This window comes from Sciurus vulgaris (genome assembly GCF_902686455.1).
Source record: "Sciurus vulgaris genome assembly, chromosome: Y".
Taxonomy (NCBI): Eukaryota; Metazoa; Chordata; class Mammalia; order Rodentia; family Sciuridae; genus Sciurus; species Sciurus vulgaris.
In genome coordinates this window covers 646496-667500 of record NC_136481.1, presented here as the reverse complement: position 1 = coordinate 667500, position 21005 = coordinate 646496, and the positions used below count along the sequence as shown (strand labels likewise).

Here is a 21005-nt window from a genome sequence, read left to right as displayed (position 1 = left end):
AGTGTTCAGTTTCCCTTTTTATCACAGGGCAGGACTTGACTCATGCAGATAACACTTGGGGACTTACCAGTTTGATGTCCTGACCCCAAAAGTGCTTTTGTTTTCCTGAGTCTGGAGAGCTTTTGGATTTAGGACCAGCACAGCCTGAGTGACAGTTGGCAGCAAGGATCACAAGGAACATACCCGTCGGTTAAGAGGTCAGTGACTGAGCCTTTCTTGTTCACTGACAATAGTGGTCCAAAGGGTAACTGGGCTTATTTATCTCACAACCAATGCACTAAAATATGTTGTGGATAATATGAAAAAATTTGGGAAATTATGGTAATGAAAAGAGACAAACAAAAGTTGGAGATGCAGAAGAGTAAAGTTTATTCAGCATGTTTTGAATTTCATAGAGTCTTTCCCAAAGACTGAGCACAACCCTTTTTTCTCAGTATCTTTTAATCAGGCTTCTGTGTTTTAACACTTTCAACTTCCTCCCTCTTGTCCAAGTACCTCTGGTTCTTGGCATAGCTGCTGAGCAAATTATGATTACACAAGTAGAAACTAGCAGGTTGTAAGTATTAACAAAGATAAAAGAAATATATGAGGAGGAAGTTGCTGCTGCAAGACCAAATAGATGTGTTGGTAATCTGAACAGGCTACTTTGAATATATTCAGGGAATAAGACCAGAAGCCTGAAAAGGCTGTGCCCCTAGGCAGCATAGAGATTGAAGGACTGGATCCTCTGTTAGTGAGTAGAATACTGGGGAGACTTCTGAGATCCAAACTCCCAGCAGAGAATGACATAAGCCAGGCACTCAGGATATGTTGCTCTAATCCAGTATCACCAGAGCAGTCATCACTCAACAATGCCTCTGAGGTTTGATTAGACATAAGACCCACCTGCTGGAACTCCACTTAACAGAATTATGCAGAGGTTCCATCCTGGGAAAGCATCAATTTGGTCTATGTAGAAAAACTCCAAGCTGAAGTACTTCTTATCCCATCCTGTCTCATATCGGTGAGAAGAGCAACTCAGAATTTTTGTGTTGCTAATTTGGTGAGCAACACAAAAAGAGGAAGAGTTTACACTTAGGTCATAGCTCAAGAAGAAATGAAAAGAAAGATGTGAACATAGACAATGACTATCTATTCTTATTGACTATTTTGACAACCTCAGTGAAAATAATTCTGTAATTTTTCATTAAGAATCTTTTTTTCTTCTCCTTTTTTGTTTTTGTGTGTGCTTTTGCTGTATTGATTTGTTCATGGACATATGCACACATGCACACATACACATGTATACACACTTATAGATTATATAATCTGTTTAATGCTTATATAATTCTTATATAATTACTATTATTAAGTATAACATATATAAAATAATTAACATTATATATATATATAAAATCTCATTTTCAGTATTTTTTTATGTAGCTATTTTTCCTTGCCTTGCCTTTTACGGGTTAGGGTTTTTGATTACTATATTTTGGTGTTGTTTTGTATTGTTTTCATTTATCTGTTTCTCTTTCTCTCATTTTTTATAACAGCCAAATTCTATTCTCTGTAACACTCTTCCTTTATATTGTTAATTTTAACAATCACATCATACATCTTTTCTGTATTCTCCCTGCTCACTTTTTAAAATTATAAAATTTCTTCTACCTTCCCATTATATCTTCTTATTTCTTGATTATTTTTACCATCTTTTAGCACTTATTAGGTTTTATAACTCCTGCCCCCACCAACAATGCGTTGCAATTATTTTTGTTGTGCATGTCATAGTTGACACCTGTTTCTTTTTTATACCAGATATAATTCTTGGTTACGTATTTTTGCTGTTGGCAATTGCTGGCCTTACCATTTCTGTTTCTTTTTTTCCCCTGGCCATTAACATTGAACATGTCATAATAGAAACCAAGTATTTAGTTTAATGCTGCATATTGTCTGCCTTGATTTTTGCTATTGTTTGTTTCCCTCTATTCTATGAGGGATAGGGAAACTACCCAAACACTGCAGGTTCACAGGGTAGAAATTCTGATGCTGAACTAAACTCAACCAATAAACAGCACACCTTGCTGCACAAACAAATTAATGAAACTCAGTCTTAAGCTAAACCTTAATATAAAGAATACAAGAGACAATAACCCCAAACTAATGAGTAGGCACCAAGTAGAAATGGCTAGATTTGGTTCCCCAAGTTTCTCTGGAGACATTCATTGCCATGGAAGAAACAGAGAAATAATCAAAGTCTATAGTCACACCCATGAGGTGTGTCTCAATTCAGATCATTCTAGGTCACTATAGCAACTGAATATTTTGCTGTAAAAAGGCTTATATATGAGAGTTGAAGAGAAATCTCTTATAATAGGTGCAAAGAACCCCACACATGAATGCAAGAAATATGAAAAAGCAATCTAACACAAAACTTCATAAAGGTCATAGTTCATTATCAAATGACCCTAAAATATTAGAGTGAATGAAATATTAGATGAACATTGATGTGGCTGTATCTCTGTAGTATGCTGATTTTAAGTCCTTTGGGTATAGGCCAAGGAGTGGGATAGCTGGGTCAAATGGTGGTTCCATTCCAAGCTTTCTGAGGAATCTCCACACTGCTTTTCAGAGTGCCGGCACTAATTTGCAGCCCCACTAGCAATGTATGAGTGTACCTTTTTCCCCACATCCTCGCCAACACCTGTTGTTGCTTGTATTCTTGATAATCGCCATTCTAATTGGGATGAGATGGAATCTTAGGGTGGTTTTGATTTGCATTTCTCTTATTACTAGAGATGTTGAACATTTTTTCATGTATCTGTTGATTGCTTGTAGATCTTCTTCTGTGAAGTGTCTGTTCATTTCCTTAGCCCATTTATTAATTGGATTATTTGTATTCTTGGTGTAGAGTTTTTTGAGTTCTTTATGGATTCTGGAGATTAGTGCTCTATCCAAAGTGTGTGTGTGGCTCCCTCTGCAGGCTCTCTCTTCACATTGTTGATTTTTCCTTTGCTGAGAAGAAGTTTTTTTAGCTTGAATCTATCACAATTATTGATTCCTGCTTTTATTTCTTGTGCTTTGGGAATCATATTAAGGAAATCTGGTCCTAAGCCAACAAGATGAAGATTTGGACTCACTTTTTCTTCTATTAGGTGCAGGGTCTCTGGTCTAATTCCTAGGTCCTTGATCCACTTTGGGTAGAGCTTTCTACAGGGTGAGAGATAGGGGTTTAGTTTCATTTTACTGCATATGGATTTCCAGTTTTCCCAGCACCATTTGTTGAACAGACTATCTTTCTCAATTGTACGTTTTTGGCATCTTTGTCTAGTATGAGAATACTGTATTTATGTGGGTTTGTTTCTGTGTCCTCTATTCTGTACCATTGGTTATCCTATTTTGGTGCCAATACCATGCCATTTTTGTTACTATTTCTCTGTAGTATAGTATAAGTTCTGGTACTGTGATGCCTCCTCCTGCTAAGGGTTGGCTTTGGTTCTTCTGGGTCTCTTATTGTTCCAAGTGAATTTCATTATTGCTTGCTCTATTTCTATGAGGTACGTCATTGGTGTTTTAATTGAAATTGCATTGAATTTATACAGCACTTCTGGTAATATGGCCATTTTGACAGTATTAATTCTGCCTATCCAAGAGCATGGGAGATCTTTCCATCTTCTAAGGTTTTCTTTAATTTCTTTCTTTAGTGTTCTGTAGTTCTCATTGTAGGATAAAATATTTGTGGATAAAATATCAATATGTCTGATAATTCTAAATTATTAATTTAGTTCTACACCTTCTTTATTAAGTTTTTATTTGGAGAATCTACCCATTAATGAAAGAAGTATATTAAAAGCTATTTGATTCTTGAAATTGTGAAGGTTTGTTTGATGTATGTAGATAATCCTTTTAGGGGGCATAAATATTCAAGATTTTGAAGACTTATTGATAAATATTTCCCTTAAACTATAAGAAATAGCTTTCTTTGTCCCTTTTAAGTTTGGCTTGAAGTCTCCTTTGTCTTTTTTGAGGCTAGAAACCTCTGCTTGTTTATAAAATTTATGTGAATGATATATTTTTGGCCATGTCTAAATTTCAGTCTGTGAATGTCTTTGCCTATGAGATGAGTTTCTTGGTGACAGTATATTGTTGGGTCTTGTTTTTTAATCCAATCTACCTGTCTTTGTCTTTTGATTGATTAGTCTATGCCATTTACATTCAATGTTATTTAGATATAATTTTTATTCTCTCTCATTTTGAGTTATTTCTGGTTTTTTAATTTGAATTGATTTCTCCTTTGATTATTTTTCTTTTGTAATTCCTCCCACTTTCTGGTTTTCAATTTTATTTTTCATTTCTTGTTTTTGAAATTACTTTTATTCTTAAGTTTTGGAAATTTTCAAATGTATTTTATTGAAAATCTGTTTATTCCTTTGTTTTGTATCTGGGTCTACACCTATTCCAGCAAATCTTAAGTTTTGTCTTTTTATGCTATCCTATTGAAGGCTGAGGTTTAAGAAGTTCTGGTTCATGATCTCTTAATGTCTTTTCTCCACAGTCAGCTTTATTTTTAAGAATACATGTTTTGTCTCATTGCTCAAAATTCTGTTCCAAGTGATCTACTCTGCTGGTGATGCTTTCCAGTGAAATTATTAATTTGGTTTACTGATTCTTTCGTTTCAAGGATTTCTGACTGATCCTCCTTCTGGATCTCTAACTCCTTATCAAAGTGATCTTTCACTTCTTGTATTTTCTCTCTGATTTCATGTATTATATCATCTTTTACCTCATAGATCAGTTTAAACATGAACTTTCTGAATTTAATATCTAACATTTCCTTCACTGAAGTTCAGTGGAATCGATTGTTGAGGCTTTCTGTTTTGCTTGGGATGGTTTGTTCTCTTGTTTTTTCATATTATTTGTGTGTCTATCCATCTGTCTGCATGGATCTGAAGTTGTAGTGTTTCTACCTTACGGGTATATAGTGTCCCTCTGTTACTAGTAACATATACATTGAAAAGGGGAGTCCAGTGATAGCAACAATCTATGCAAACAATATATAGCAGTAGCCTAGGTAATTATGTGTGACTTAAAATCAAATAATAGGTGTCTGCCATATTGTTGCTGAGGTATTGATGGTAGAGGCAGATGTTTTATACATAAATTAGTATTAAGAGGTATAAGAATCCAGTTGAATATGAGGAATAAAGAAGAGAACGGAGGGTAGAAAACTGCAGTTTCAAAGGGGGAAGGGGGAAGATGTAGTTGTAATTGAGGATATGTTGTTAATGAAAAAGGGGAAGAAAAATAGTAGCATACAAAGGATGAGACAGAATGGAATTTGGCTGTTGGCAATAGTGAAAAGATAGGAAGACTACAGATAAAGTAGTGGCAAAGACTATATAAAACAAAATCAAATATGCTAATTAAAAACCCTAACCCTCAAAATAACACCATGGGAAAAATAACACCTTAAAAAAAAAAAAAAAAGGAAAATCTTGGGGAAACATTAAGAAATTAAGAAGTCATTTCCACTATGGTAGATAAAATCAATGAGCATATTTGCTGTTTGTTCCCAATGGATTTTCTTTTTCTTTCTTCTTGAGTTGTGAACTACGTATGGGAGTATGGCCTGTGGGCTGTTGAACCTTCTTTTATCGTGTTGCTTACCAAGTTGAGGTTGAAGTTTAAGACTTCCAATTTCCCTTCTTGGGAGGTTAGTGTTAGCCATGCTACAGGCCAGATGGCAAAGCCAATGTCTGAGGCAGGTAGACCTGTCAGCATGCATGGTGTTCAGGCTAGACTGTGGCTGGGTGATAAAGCAACTAGATGGGCCAAGTGGTGCAGGTTGATCAGGCCAGGAGGGTAAGCATCCTAGGTAGCAAAGTAGCTAACTGGGCCAGGTGGTGTACTAACTGGGATACTTGTCAGAAAGCCCAGATGTCCTAGACTGGGTGAGCCAGTTGGCAAAGAGGCAAGCTGGTTGTGTCCAAGTGGCAAAGTGGCTAGTCATGTCCAGTAGACCCAGCTGGCCTGGGCCAGGTGTATCAAGTCAGGCAATGGGTTCTTCAGGCTTGCAGTCAAGTTGTGTGCTGGGTCATGCAGGTTTGGCAGTGAAGTCATTATGGCTTGAATGTGAGATGTCCCCAAAAAGCTCATGTGTGAGAGAGTGCAAGAAGGTTCACAAAAGAAATGATTGGGTTGTGAGAATGTTAACCTAATCAGTGAATTAATATCTAGTGGGAGTGGTAACTGAAAGCAGGTGGGTGGCTGGAGGAGCAGTTCTTTAGGGGTATGTCTATGGATTATTATTTTGTATCTAGAGAGTAGAGTCTCTCTCTCTCTCTCTCTCTCTCTCTCTCTCTGCGCTTTCTGATTACCATGATGTGATCTGCTTCCCTCTGCCACACTTTCCCACCATGATATTCAGGCTCACCCTTAGCCCTGAGGAATGGAGCTGGCCTTCTGCGGACTGAAGTCTCTGAAACCATAAGCCCTCAAATAAATTTTTTCTCCTCTATAATTGTGCTTCTCCGATCCTTTTAGTTGCAGTAGCAAAACAGCTGACTAAAACAGAAGTAATGGTCTGGCAGCCTGGGCTATGGGTTATGGGCCAGGTGAAGTGGAGGCCAGGTTGGGGGTTAAGAGTTTGGGGAACTTGGTCTTGGGATTGGGGGGACTGAGCAGGTGCCAGAGTGGTGCTGGATTCAGCAGGTGCTGGAAGCCCTGGAATTGATAAGTCTAGAGTTGGAAGGGAACCTCACTGGTGCTAGGACTTGGTGAGAACCAGCCTGGTTGGACCCTAGGTACATCATAGGGGCTGGACCACCTGACTGGGCATACAAAGAGTCAAATATTCTCAGACCCATCCTCCCAATCTTCTGACTGCTGTAGCTGGCCCTGTCAACTCCAGTAAGCCACAGGACTCACAGGGATGGGGAGAAGCAAACGTTCTTCAGCCTCTACAACCTATGTTCCCCTGGGTAAAATGCTCCCTGTGTCTGACTTTCCACAGACTTTTCCAGCAAAGTCCCTGCGAGGCTCAGATCTATATAATTAGTTGAACAGACTCTGGTTCAGCTAGGACAGCCCATCCAATCTCAGGATTTTATACCCTAAAAATGGCAGTATTCCCATTGGTTGAGTGACTGACTTAGGAGAAATGCTCACTTTAATCCATCTTCTTGTCCCTATCTGATTATCAATGTATTATACCTTTGTGATTAAATTTATCCCCAGTTATTTTTGCTAAAGCTTGTATAAATAGACTTTTTTTTTCTTACTTGTTTTTCATTGGGTCAAATATTAGTATATAGAAAAGAGATTTGTATTTTTGTGTTGATCTTGTATTCTCTTTCTTGAACAATTTATTGTCAACTCCAGAAGTCTTTTGGTATAATTTCTTGGGTCTTGAATGTATAGAATCATATCATCTGAAAATATAAGTAACTATTCATTTTCCTATAAGTATCTCTTTAATTTTCATGACTTGTCTAATTGCTGTGACTAAAATGTTAAGAGATAGTTTGAAGAGAAGTGTTGAGTTTGGCCATCCTTATCTTCTGCCTGTTCTTAAAGGAAATGCTTTCAGTGTTTCTCCACGTTGTTTACTTTTGGTTTGTTATATGTAGCTTATGTGATGCTGAAGTGTCTTCTAGTCCTATTTTCTTCAGTTGGTTGTTTTTTTTTTTTGAACATAAATGAGTGCTAGACTTTGTAAAAGACATTTTCTGCATCTATTGAAATGATCATATGATTTTGTCTCTAATTCTACTTATGTGGTAAATAAGTTTCATCTTTTAGTTGTATATATTGATTTGCATAAATTCAAACATTTCAGCCCTAGAATGAAGCAAATATTATCATAGAGTACCATCTTCTTAATTTTTTAATTCAACAAATTCCTAATATTTTATTAAGAATTCTTGAATCTATGTTCATCTGAGATATTAGTTTGGGGTTTGTCTTTCCTTTATCAGTCCTTATTTTGGTTTGTTAGCAGGATGATACTGGCTTCATAGAATAAATTTGGGAGTGTTTTATTTCTATTTTATGGAATAATTCTAGGAGGATTGGAATCAGTTCTTCATTAAACGTCTGTTAGAACTCAGCTGATAATCCATCTAGTTCTAAGATTTTCTTTTTTGCAAGACTTTTTTTACAACAGCTGGAAGCTTGGGTCTGGTTTTTTTTGCAATTTTGGCTCAGTTAGGGAGGTTATATGTACCTAGAAATTTGTCAATATTTACTAGATTTCTAGATTTTCAAATTTGTTGGAATGAAAGTTTTCAAAATATCTCCTAATAATCATCTGGATTTTGAAGTGTCTGTGATACTACAATTTTACCTTTAATTTTAAAGATTGGGTCTCTCTCTCTCTCTCTCTCTCTCTCTCTCTCTCTCTCTCTCTCTCTCTCTCTCTCTCTCTCTCTCTCCTCTTTCTCTCTAGTTAATGTAAAGCTTTTGAAGTTGTAGTCTTCCAATTCCTGATATGCCCTGAAGTCATCTTTCCTCTTACTTATCACTTCTTTATGACTACAAGCCCTTCTATAACTACAACTTCCCTGGCTCCAGTTTTATATGCATATTTTTAAGCCAACTTGCAAGTTTTCCAGATCTACTATGTAATCTGCTCCTGATTATTACAGCACATTTGGTTAAAAGCTGTCAGTAATAACTGTGCCACTGATTGAATATTATGCTATTTTGAAATATCCCATCAGTTTTAAATTCAACCTTACAGAAAAATTTCAGGATATGCGTAAAATATTGACAATTTCCTTTCCAAAGTGTAACCTGAATGGCCTCTAGTCTAATTTCCATTATAGTCCTCCTTACCCTCCATACCTTCAGAGCAGAGTCTTCATTCCTATCAGTATTCTAGACTTAGGAGCACCCACAAGACTAATCAACCTCTACTTACAAAATTCTAAGGCTTTTCCAGCCTGCATGTTTATCTTCTATCCTCATCAAATAAGTTATAAATTCACTTAAACCTCTCTTTCTCCAGAAAGTTAAAGCAATATTTAATCTCAAATTTCTGCTGAACAAAACTTGTACCATTGTTTCATAATTCTGGGAACCCTCAGGAAAAAAAGCCCACTGTATTTAAATGATGACTGTCTTTGGAGAACCAGAGTCACTTGAGTCAATAAAATATGTTTGACTTCATGGCATAAATTTTCTGGCAGATGCCCTGCCCAAACCAGTTTATTTTCTTAATTTGTCATGTAACTGTCCCAACATATAGGAGACTTTTTTTCTCTAACAAGGATTTGGAAAGAGATGCTGAACTTTCTTTCTATGATAGATAACCTTACATACTATGGGCTTTTAATAACTTGTTCAACTGTTCTATTTATGTAAGCATTCAAATGTTTTGGAAATTTCTTAACCTACTTCATGTTCTTATTAACGAAATTAGAAATCTTTTTTTTTTCCTAAGAAGATCAATGGAATGATCCTTACATTATTATAGAAGTTCTGATTTTTAACATTAGGGGTTTCACATGTCATCATCTCTTAAATATCAGGATGAAATCAGGAAACACATAAGTCTAGGTCTCTTTATTCTTAATACATTGGTTTTCATAAGTATTTTTTCTTAAATCATCAAACATGGGCCATTTATATAATTACAAATACATTTAAACACTTTATTAGTTAAGAATTCAGAAATCCTAATAATACTAATTTTATCTGGGCATATGTATAGTATTTCATTTACTGACTATTAATAGATAACTCATAAGTTAATATTTTAATTAATAAGATACATAAAAAATAAGTAACTTCATAGACTTTACTAAGATGGAATAATTTTTAAAAGGATGATTTATGATTCTCTTAGACATAAACTTTTGTGACTGTTGCTTAAGTAAACAGTGTTTATAATATGAAGACAATGGAACTATAGACGAGAGTCTAAAAAGGAAAGAAATGAGTAATTCAGGTTCATGGAAGAAAGAAAGTAACATTGAGTTAAAAGTGCATGGATGAAGAGTTTGAAGAATATTTCATAGTATGCTAATACCATGAAAAGTTTGAAGTTATGATGTAGGGTTAGTGGTCAAGGAAATATTCTCTGTGAAAGGTGTTTGTAAATAGTAAAATACATTTTTAGCTTTTACAAACAAAAAACAGACCTACCACAACATTCTTTACCAGTTTTCTAGTTGAGATTTCAGGACAAAAGTCAGAGACTGAAGGAAGTCTACATGAATAACTGTACAGGAATTCCCCATATATGGCCAAGGCCTGGTCCATTAATGACTTTGCAAAGTAAAATCAGTAAAGACTTTATAACATTTTTAAGCATTCAGTTCTAGTAATAACATCCAAATTCTTCTGCATTTAATTTTAGAGCTTGGTTGCTTTGTTATAATTGTAAGAGAGAGAGAGAAAGATCTTTAAATTAGATGATCTATGTGTGATAATGTGGAATATTCTCCAAAAATAATTTTAGTCTAGCCCAAACCCTAAGAATTAAAGTATCTTGACTTAAAAAAAAAATACATGTTTAGAATAGTAAGTGTTGATAAAGTCCCTTGCCTTTATGTTGAAATCACCAGTAAAAATTTTTCTACCATGATAATCTTGAGCTCAAGGTGACTTGAACAGTAGAGTGCAGATGGGGCCAAGAATTGTCATTTATACTTTTTTTTCTGCTTTAGACAACAAAGTGGTGGTAGAGAAGTATCCATAAGAAACAAAGAACATATCTTCAAGGAAAGCAAAAATAAAGTCCCAGATATTCAAACATTTTAACCCACAGAGATATTGATGTAACAACTTTTTAAAAGTATGACTGAATGTATCTGCATGTGTAATCAACTAATTTGCTGACTTACATGTAGTGCAATGAGGGTACTTTTACTTGTTGAACATATTATTATCTATAATGAAAGACTATATGCAATAATCACAATATGCAATCTGAAATATGACCATGCTTGCTAAAAATTCATGATACAGGATATTTTAGTCATACCCAACAATTTTTTTTTCAGAAGTTGTGATTGGTTATTGTAGAGATAGTGAATCATATAAATTGAGCACAAACTTGTAAGAAATTTAAAGGACTCAATATCTGTGGGTGTCAGTTATTCTAAATACATTCTAAGGTATGTGTATTTTTTTCATAATTTGGTATCCTCTTCATTGTACTTGTTTCTTTGTGTTTAATGATTTCTTTATTTTTAACAGATGCAAATTTACTCCACATTTTGAACAATGTATACTGCCAAAAATTATTTACAGCTTGACCATAATTAAATTTGACTTTCATTTCTTAAAAATATTAGTGTTTAATGAATTTGTGTTTTTTAAACAAACAGATCTAGAATTCAAAAGGGCTTCCTGGAATTTATGCTCACAACAAATATTATCTTCCTTATTCATCAATTGATATAAAACAAAAACTTTAGGCTATAGTTTGCTGCTTTAGCATGACTGATGTGCTCCCACAATATGATAATCAGAAAATGAGAATTACTTTCCATTTTTGTATGGTCTATCAAAATTTATAAATTCATCCTACTGTCATGTACTACTAATTATAACAAATAAAACTATTTTTTAATTCAAAAAAATTTTAAAAACAACAAAATGCATTTTGTTAACTATAGAAAATACTAATGTATTTTATAATGTATTGATGTTTTAGAAACATCAACTAAATATTTTCTGTTCTTTTAAAAAATTCAACCATAAGGAAAGTTAGAGTACAGAAAACATGAGTATAATAGTCATATTAACTTACTGTACATATCTTTCATGATAAATAAAATCTTTAAGCTCCTTTTAGTTAAAAATTTATAGAAATATTTGTCACAAAGTGTTGTGAATATAACATGGCCACATTTTGCTTTTTATACCATTTATATAATTTTGGAGTAACTAAATAAATTTAACAAAAGGAAGATACAAAGAGAAATTATTTTAAATTTATTGAAAAAATTAGTATTAGAATATTAGCATTGTTCTTTCCCTTCTATTAAATTTCATGTTTTTCAATGTACTCTGTTTGAGCTCAGATTATAATTCAAAGGTAATACCTGAAGTCAAACAACTTTGGATCATATAAAACTAAACCTCTAACACAGTTTACTTCTTGATTCATTTTGAAAAATTAATGATTTCTTCTCAAGTAATCATCTTTGTTTTCAATATTAACAATAAGAAAATATTCCTTAGTTGTTTAATCTAAAAATCACAAAGTGCTATGCAACAATGGATAAATATATTGAAGGAGTCTCCTCATAAATAATGATCCCAGTCTTTTTTACTAGCAACAGGCTAATACTGATTATGTATACTTTGGCCATGCATGCTGGGACATACCTGTAATGCCAGAGACTCAGGAGGCTGAGGCAGGACAACTGCAAGTCAAAAATCAGCTTAGGCAACTTAGAACCTGTCTCAAAATAAAAAAGGTTTAAGGATGTAGCTAGTTACAGAGTTGTCCCTGTGTTCAATTCCCTGAACCACACACACTTAGAAAGAATTTATGTGTGATTTATGCAGCATTATATTCATTTTGAGAAGAGGTAAGAAGTGGGTTTTGACTTACATTTCAGAACCATCAAGAAATGGAGACCTGGATTTTGTTTGCTTGCCTCTTTGGAACAGCCTTCACTATGCCTGTGAGTAAATACTATTTTCATATACCTATCCAATGTCATAAATTTGGGAATAAAAATCTGCTCCATAAATGGTTAATGTTATGTTTTAAAGGAGTTTAAGATCAGTTTAAGATAAATGTATTTCTGTGTAAGAAACCTTGATGAGATAATCAAAATAATAGATTCTCTATCCCCATCTTATTTCAGTTGACATAATGTTTATCTACATTGTCACAAGTGACAGAATTTTATATTTATAGTGCTCTTTCAGTATTCTGCATACTAAACATCAAAACATCACCTTGTACTCCATAAATCTATGCAAGTACTATTATCAATTCAAAATGAAATAGATTATTATATGCTCCCAACAATGATTGAGTCAGTAAAGCTGGGATATATGAATGTAGGGATGTACATTTAACAAACAACCAAATCCTTCTGTTGAGACAATTAGTTTACAAATATGTGGGATATTTCTATTTTAGGAATTTACTTCTGGGACATATCTGTTTTCATAATCCCTTTGAGTATATTAGTTAATCATAGTGGTTTGGTTTTGGTATCATTTTTGGTGTCCTGTTTGTGTATGTAAGTGTGTGGTATATTCAAATACACCAAACACAACTCTTTTGAAACTCAAGCACATATAGGAAGAGATCTTAGGTCACATGCAGACAAAGCATAATCTACTTTCTTTTTGATGGCATGAAGAGCAGTTGATACAACCAGAAGCCAGTAAACTTGTATACCTGCCTCCTCTTTTCCTCTTTCATGCACAAGACCAAGATGCTATGCCCTACCTTCCTAATCCTGCACTGTGGCAACTCCTAGTTCCCTGTGGGATTCCATTTTTCCACTCCACAATTCACTACTCAAAAGGCTTAATATGAAGATAGTATAGGAAAGACAGTTAGTTAGTAAAAAAGAAAATTCACACTGAAGATGAAAGTGAATAAAACTTCATAAAATATAAGCTTTTTGAAAGAATAGAATAGAGCAGATCCTTAATTAGTGCCCTATCTGAGGGGGATTTTCTGCATGAGGCTTTCTTCTCTCACCTGCACCTCAGGGCTATCCAGAATTCAAGGCAGGTATCAGTCACTTGTCCACAACTCTGGAAAGGCATAGATAATTATTCAGATTGCTTTTTATTTTGAACTTTCAACTATATTCCTTAAATATACTGACAGAATAATTTTTAAAAATGGCCTAAACTTCACACATAAAACTTACCATTTTACATGGGAGGAATTTAGAATATTTCCATTTACTGCACTCATCTTATTTTCAGCTTAATCAGTAACTTTCACCTAGTTGTTCTTCTTGTTTCTGTTGATGTGTTATTTATTTTGCATTTCAAATATGAGGAATCCTTCTGATATTTAAGCATTTAAGCACCTTGTCTGCAAGGTATCTTTTACATTCTTTTCTTTTTGGTATTTTTAAATTGTGTAACAGAAATATACCTCTCTTCCCATAATGGTGTAAGTTTTGAAGAGTAAATGATGAGTAGTATTAGGTAGGATTCCTTGACATCATATGGTAGATGTGCTTGTCTGAATATCATTGGAAAATAAATTTATGCTGGTTTCTACCTCTATGTCTCCTTCCGTAAGACTATTATCCCAGAGAAAATCATTAATCTATTTTGAACCTCTTTAAGTCTACTCCTACACTGCACACACATTCAAACTAATATATATCTATATATAATATATTTTATATATCTATAAATAAATTGAGAGAGGCCTTAAATTTATTCTTTGCTGTATAGGTATTTTTTTTTTAATTAGCTTCAGTCCCCTAATGTGAACAATTGCTTATTGACTTAATCTGTTCCTTTCTCTTTCTCTCTCTCTCTCTCCTTTTATCTCCCTCTCTTTCCATTCTATTTTTTCCCCCTTACATAAAAGCTACCACCTCATCCTGGGCACCCTGGTTATATCAACTTCAGCTATGAGGTAATTTTTCCATTTACCATACCATTGTTTCATTTAACAATGCCCTGACCTCTGCAAAGAATAGTGTATTGATTTTAATTTAATGTGTCTCTCAAATGGTCCTACTTTTCAGTTCTCACCAAATTTTCCAGTTTAAACCCTGAAAGAAGGTCTTGCGCTTGCTTGGTCCTAGCACCTTATTATGTGCCCAGTCTGACTCCTTCTGTCTTCTTAAATATGGCTATCAATGTACCCATCATGAACTGTCTCATTCAGGGATGCTCTGTGGTAGGGCAAAAGGTGAACTCAGCTGGAACAGTGTAATTTCATTCCAGGTCATAAAATGTGGGGATTAGGTTAAAATTTTATTTAAAGTTGTTTTCCAAAATGTATAAGATGTTTACTCCACGTGTATATTTCTCATTGGTTTTCCTGAAAGATTAGCGATTTGATGGTATCTGAAAGACTGCAGAGAGATGGAAGGTTATGGGTTATGAAAGTCAGGTTTGAGGTTCTGCTTAATTCCAAACTGACCGCAGAATTAAGCAGTCAGATTTGAGGAAATCATTTTCTCTCCCTGACACTTTGATTCCCTTATCTGAAGAAGTTAAATAATGATAACCAAAATATCATTTGGAGAGTAAAATAGTTAATGGATGTAATAAGTACTGTGTCACAAATAACTTGAGTACGGTTAATAATTTTGGATTGTGTTAAATATTATGTACTATTATATCCCAGAACTCTTAATTTTGAGTCTAAACAAGTATATATTGCTCACAAAGACTTGAAACTTTTAATTCTTCACAGGTTCAGGTCATAATCTCTGAGTCTATTTACTTACACAAGTTGAAAAAAATGTTTGTTAGAATTTGAGGCAAGATTTTCTAATAAACTTAAAGGACTGATAAGTATGTTAAACTTTCCTCATTTCTAAAGTAATTCTGCCTTCTCTTTTTGTGAAATCGAAGAATGTCAAAATGTTAAAGTGAAAATTGGATTAAATAATTTCTTGTGATTATTCACAGAGTAATGAGCATGCCCTTTAGACTAAATAGAATTACTATTTTTATAATCCCAGTGAGGTTAATGAAGTCTTTTAATTACGTTATTTGTATAAGTGAGGGCGATGATATTTGCCTCAGATCAAGTAAGAAAACATGAAAATGGTATGTGATGTGTATAACACAGTACCCACTAAACAGGAAGCACCTGGTTTATCTTCTTTCTTTTGTTGAAATTATATTATCAGTCTAATGTTTGCAGAATTTCATTAGTAAGTCTATATTTCATCTTTATTAGTGAGTTTACATTTTGAATAAGACAATTATATAAAACCATTCTAATGTCTCTTTCTTTTAAGGTGCTTACCCCTTTGAAGTGGTACCAGAGCATGATAAGGCAGCCTGTATGTAAATATTTTATTCTTTATTCCCTTAAAATATTTAGGTATGCATTTAAATTCCATTATTAAGCAAAGTATCATGTCTACTCGACATACAGACACTAATGAAAATTTTAGTTTGTAAAAAGGTCATATCTGTGTACACAGTTGAAAATTCTTGCAAAAGAAAAACTGACTAAAATATTCATATGGTCAGAATGACAAAGAAAACATTGCTACTTCTCCAGTTGGAAGTCAACTGAGCCAATGGTAAACCTGACTCTCTGTTTCTCACCAGTATCCTTCCTATGGTTACGAACCCATGGGTGGATGGCTGCACCACCAAATCATCCCCGTGCTGTCTCAACAGCATACCCCGAGTCACACCCTTCCGCCTCATCACCACATCCCAGTGGTGCCAGCTCAACAGCCTGTGGCCCCCCAGCAACCAATGATGCCAGTTCCTGGCCACCACTCCATGACTCCAACCCAACACCACCAGCCAAACCTCCCTCCACCTGCCCAGCAGCCCTTCCAGCAGCCCTTCCAGCCCCAATCCATTCAGCCACAGCCTCACCAGCCCATCCAGCCCATCCAGCCCATCCAGCCCATCCAGCCCCAGCCACCTCTGCACTCCCTGCATCCCCTGCCACCACAGCCACATCTGCCTCCGATGTTCCCCATGCAGCTGCCCCCCCTTCTTCCTGATCTGCCTCTGGAAGCTTGGCCAGCAACAGACAAGACCAAGCGGGAAGAAGTGGTGAGTATACACTGGAGACACTAAAAGACAAATCATGAAAACTGGATTTGTTCGGTTCTTATAGAGTTTGTGATTCCATTAGTCCATGCATTAAAATTTTATTAAATAAAATAACTTATTTTTCTATGTCACATATTTATATTAGGTTTAAAACCTGTGACTACTTTGATTTCCATCTATAAAATAAAGAAATTTGTTCACTTTAAAAATAAAAATATAGAGATAGGTTAATTTTCTTTAAATTTCAATGATTTGGAAAGAACAAGACAAAATCACACTAAAAAATACAAAAATTGTAATTTTGAGAATAAGGAGATGGTTATGTTTAGAAAGTCTAAAAATGGTAGATGGGAATCACTTTAAAGTACCATTAACTGTCTAACTTTTTTTAGCAAGAAGGTAGCTAAACCAGACAAACTTTAAAATTCATTTTCCTTGCTGAAAATTATCCACTTAGTCTTTTGAGAATAATTTTTCACAATTCAGATCAAAAACTACTTGTATTAGAAGAATTTTTTTTTTTCTAAATTAGTAGGAAACAATCAATAGGTATTCCTTGTCCTTACTTAGAAATCCTCGGATTTGTGAGTGTGTGTGTGTGTGTGTGTATGTATGTGCGTGTGTGTGTGTGTGTGTGTGTGTACACATAATTTCACAACTTAGAAATTATATTAGGGAAGTAGAGAGAGTTAAGATAAAAATGACTTTCATGAAGCATCAAAAAATCAGGATTCTAGTTTTGACTTTGCCTTCCCAAAAGAGAATGATATTATATAGTTTATTTCAAATTTATGGGTATATGGTTTTATATTTCAAAATGGGGAAAGGTAATTGCAACAGATCATTTAAAGACTCTGTTCAAGTACATAAATCATAGTTTCTCTTTCAAAAATTATGCTGATGTGGGAATTTTCATTTGTGATTATATATAAGGAATTTAAAACAGATTTTGAAAAAAATTTTTGTATTCCAGATATTGTGATTCTTATAGTTAATTGTTCTAGTTATAGATATACTTTCACTCTTTACATAGAAAAAGCATTTATTTATTTGCTAATAATTAAGAACATCAACTTTATTTTAGTTTTACATTTTGTGAAAATTCTATTTTTGTAAGAGTGAATTGAATAAGTAGTTTAAAGACTTTAAAAGTGTTTCTACATGTGTAAAATTAGAATATAAATAAATAACTTTCTAGGGTTATTAAAATAATTATCTCCTAAAGTGGTATGAGCTATGTATTTGGTTAAAGATAGCTAATAGTTGTTGTACTATTAAGTAATAAATTTTAAATGTCCTGAAGCAAACCTATATCCTTGGTCATTTTATATCTAATGACAATGAGATTATACAAGAAACTTTGGAGATAATAGATTTCAACTAATTGCACTAAATTTTGGCAACATTTTGCAGAAATACTTGTAAATTATTCTTTTCTTTTTTCCAGGATTAAAAGGTCAGAAAATGAAAGAAATAGATACTTCAAGTGCTTTCATAAATGATACAAGAACAAAATTATTTGTGTCTAGTCAGTTTAGTAGCAAATTCTGTAACTAAAACTAAACTCCACTATAATACAAATAAAATGATTTAAAAAGTATTCAAGTATGTTTGTTTAATAAGGCTTTAAATTTCACATTACTTAAGATAACATAATTTTCAAGTTAGAGTATGGTGGTCTGATAACTGCCTATTTGCATTTTAAACAAATAAAAAATTACTATGATAACCAAATTGCAAAGTTCAAACAAATAAAATGTTTATGTGCTTATCATAAACATATTTATAAATCTAAATAATATAATTTCACATAAGAAAAATATGAAACATTATTATATTGTTTACAGACCAGTACATTTGAAATTAAGGTAATGAGACCATTAAATAATCAACCACAAAAATACTCATCTTATCCATAATGTCTCACCTGTAAATCAACAACTTTATATTTGCTTTGTTTTCATTCACTCATTGTTAATAAGAATTTCAATCCATGTAATGTTTCAAAATAACCTAGGAGAAATTTTAAAAGAACAGGAATATAATATGCATAAAGATATTTTCCCTTATATAAACATGAAAATTACTCTTTCGTTTTTATTTATCCATTTGGTAGACTTATCCTTTTTATCCTGATAAAATATTGCTTACAAGAAAATTACTGGAAAAATGTAATAACTATCAAATCTATGATGTAAGGCTAAATTTAAGACTAATACATACATGATCCATAGCATAAAAATGAAGTATATGTACATAAATACACAAATTCACATAGGAAAATAAAACCAAAGAAAAGCTTAAAAATCCATTGTTTTTACAATAATAATTAAGTACTTCTATAACCACAAATAATTAATGTTTACAAGTTTCTTAGTTTGTTTTCATCACTTCCTTTTGATGTTGGCTTTGAATCTTGATATGCCCACTTCAGGTAAATTCCAATGAGAAATATGTTACTGTGTGCTTCATTGTATAGAAAAAAATTTGACCAAATGAGTTAAGGTTAAAGAGCAATAGATATCAGCAGGAAAAAAAAAATTTAAAGTTCAATTTATCATCCACTTGTCAGGGAAAACATTTGGCCTTTGGTTTTTAGGGACTGGTTAATTTCACTTAGCATGATATTCTCCAATTCCATCCATTTATCTGCAAATGCCATAATATTATTCTTTTTTATGACTGAATAATATTCCATTATCTCAAAGAAAAAGGGAGTTGTAACATGAAGAAAATTAGAAACAACCCTCCAAAATAGAAAAAATGAACAAAAACCCAATAAGTAGAATTTGACAAATTTAGCTAAATTCAAGGTACAGTTCAGATCACAAGTAAAATACTAATATGTAGGTTAGATGTTAGGGGATTTTCAGAAATTTTCATGTTTTCAATTTTTTGACAATTAAATGCCTGATTTTTTGGTAACTTAAAGCTCTTCAATTACTTTGACACCTTTGATGGCATATAGTGTGATTTTTTTCCTTCAACATTTAATTATCTAGTATCTAAGTCACTTTTAAGAGTTACCTTTTAGAGTGACTCAGTAAAAACATAAATTAACCAAAGATACTCATTGTTTATTCCTTTATTTTTTAAATATTTTTTAGTTGTTGATGTACCTTTATTTTATTCATTTATTTATATGAGGTGCTGAGAATCAAACCCAGTGCCTCACACATGATAGGCAAGAACTCTACTGCTGAGTCACAGCCCCAGCCCACTCACTATTTATTAAAAAGGGCAAAAAAATATAATCTAACAAGCTAATTTTGGCTATATTCTAAAACTGCCTACCTTGATAGCAAGTTTGGAAGCATAAAGATTATGTAGAAGTAACATTAATTTTGTGTCAGGCAGCACCACCACTGAGCTGAGTCTTAACTCAAGTAGATCTATACACCATACCCATCCTAGTATACCTTGCAATAGCTGGAATCATGGATCATGGGAAAACATGAGAAACCAGAAAGAAAGAGACCAAAACTTTTTAAGAGTCAGAGATCTTAGATAACAGTGCTCAGACATCTACCAAAAACTTAAATGAAAAATATTATGAAGGGTTTCCAGTTGCAGGTGTGAGTAAAAGTTGAATGTTGGTTAATTTAAATAATTTAGTGTGAGAAGAAGGAAGGAAAATAATAATTAAAATATCAACAACGTCTAGCAACCTCTGAGGTAGAATCAGGCATACCAATATATTCCTAGTATTTCTAAAAGGAGACAAGAGTGTGAGAGACTAGAAAGGACTAAAATTGTAGTTTTAAAGATCTAATAGTTTTAATTTGAAGAAAAAAAATATACAAGAAGCTTAAGGAACTACAATAAAGAAAAATCCTTAAAAATCTGTGCCAATTTTTCATATTGTGATCAAATTATGCAAAACCAAATAAAGAATCTTGAAAGCCTCAAGAGAAAAACAACTCATTTCATGTTCCTAAATATGATTTACTGCTGATTTCTAATTAAAATTATATAAGCAAAAAGGCATTGAAGACAAAAATAAATAAATCACAAAATCCATATCTGGCAAAAATCTAGGGAAACATTTAAATATAATTAGTACTTTCCAGAGAAACAAAAGCAGAGTTTGTCACTATTTTATTTACCCTACAAGAAATGCAAATGGAGTCCCTGTGGTTAAAATGAAGAATACTAGAAAGTAATTCAAAGTCACATGAAGAAAGAAAATACTGTGGTTGAAGTAACCTATGGTAAGTAAAAAATTTTAAATTTTTGAATTTTTTGTTTACCACCAATTTTTTCCATTAATACTTTTAATAAATAGACAGTAAAATAACTACAAAATGAGGAAGGGGTTA

General features: G+C 33.3%; 1 protein-coding gene across 1 annotated transcript; it reads left to right on the top strand.

The window, feature by feature from the left end:
* Positions 1 to 12566: 12566 nt before the first annotated feature.
* Positions 12567 to 18189, top strand: LOC306652038 (amelogenin, X isoform-like; the record flags this gene model as incomplete). Its single annotated transcript, XM_079125094.1, has 5 exons — positions 12567 to 12620; positions 14516 to 14563; positions 15906 to 15950; positions 16225 to 16686; positions 18134 to 18189. The coding sequence occupies 5 exons, from the start codon at positions 12567 to 12569 to the stop codon at positions 18137 to 18139; spliced, it is 615 nt and encodes a 204-aa protein (XP_078981220.1). The 3' UTR covers positions 18140 to 18189.
* Positions 18190 to 21005: the final 2816 nt, after the last annotated feature.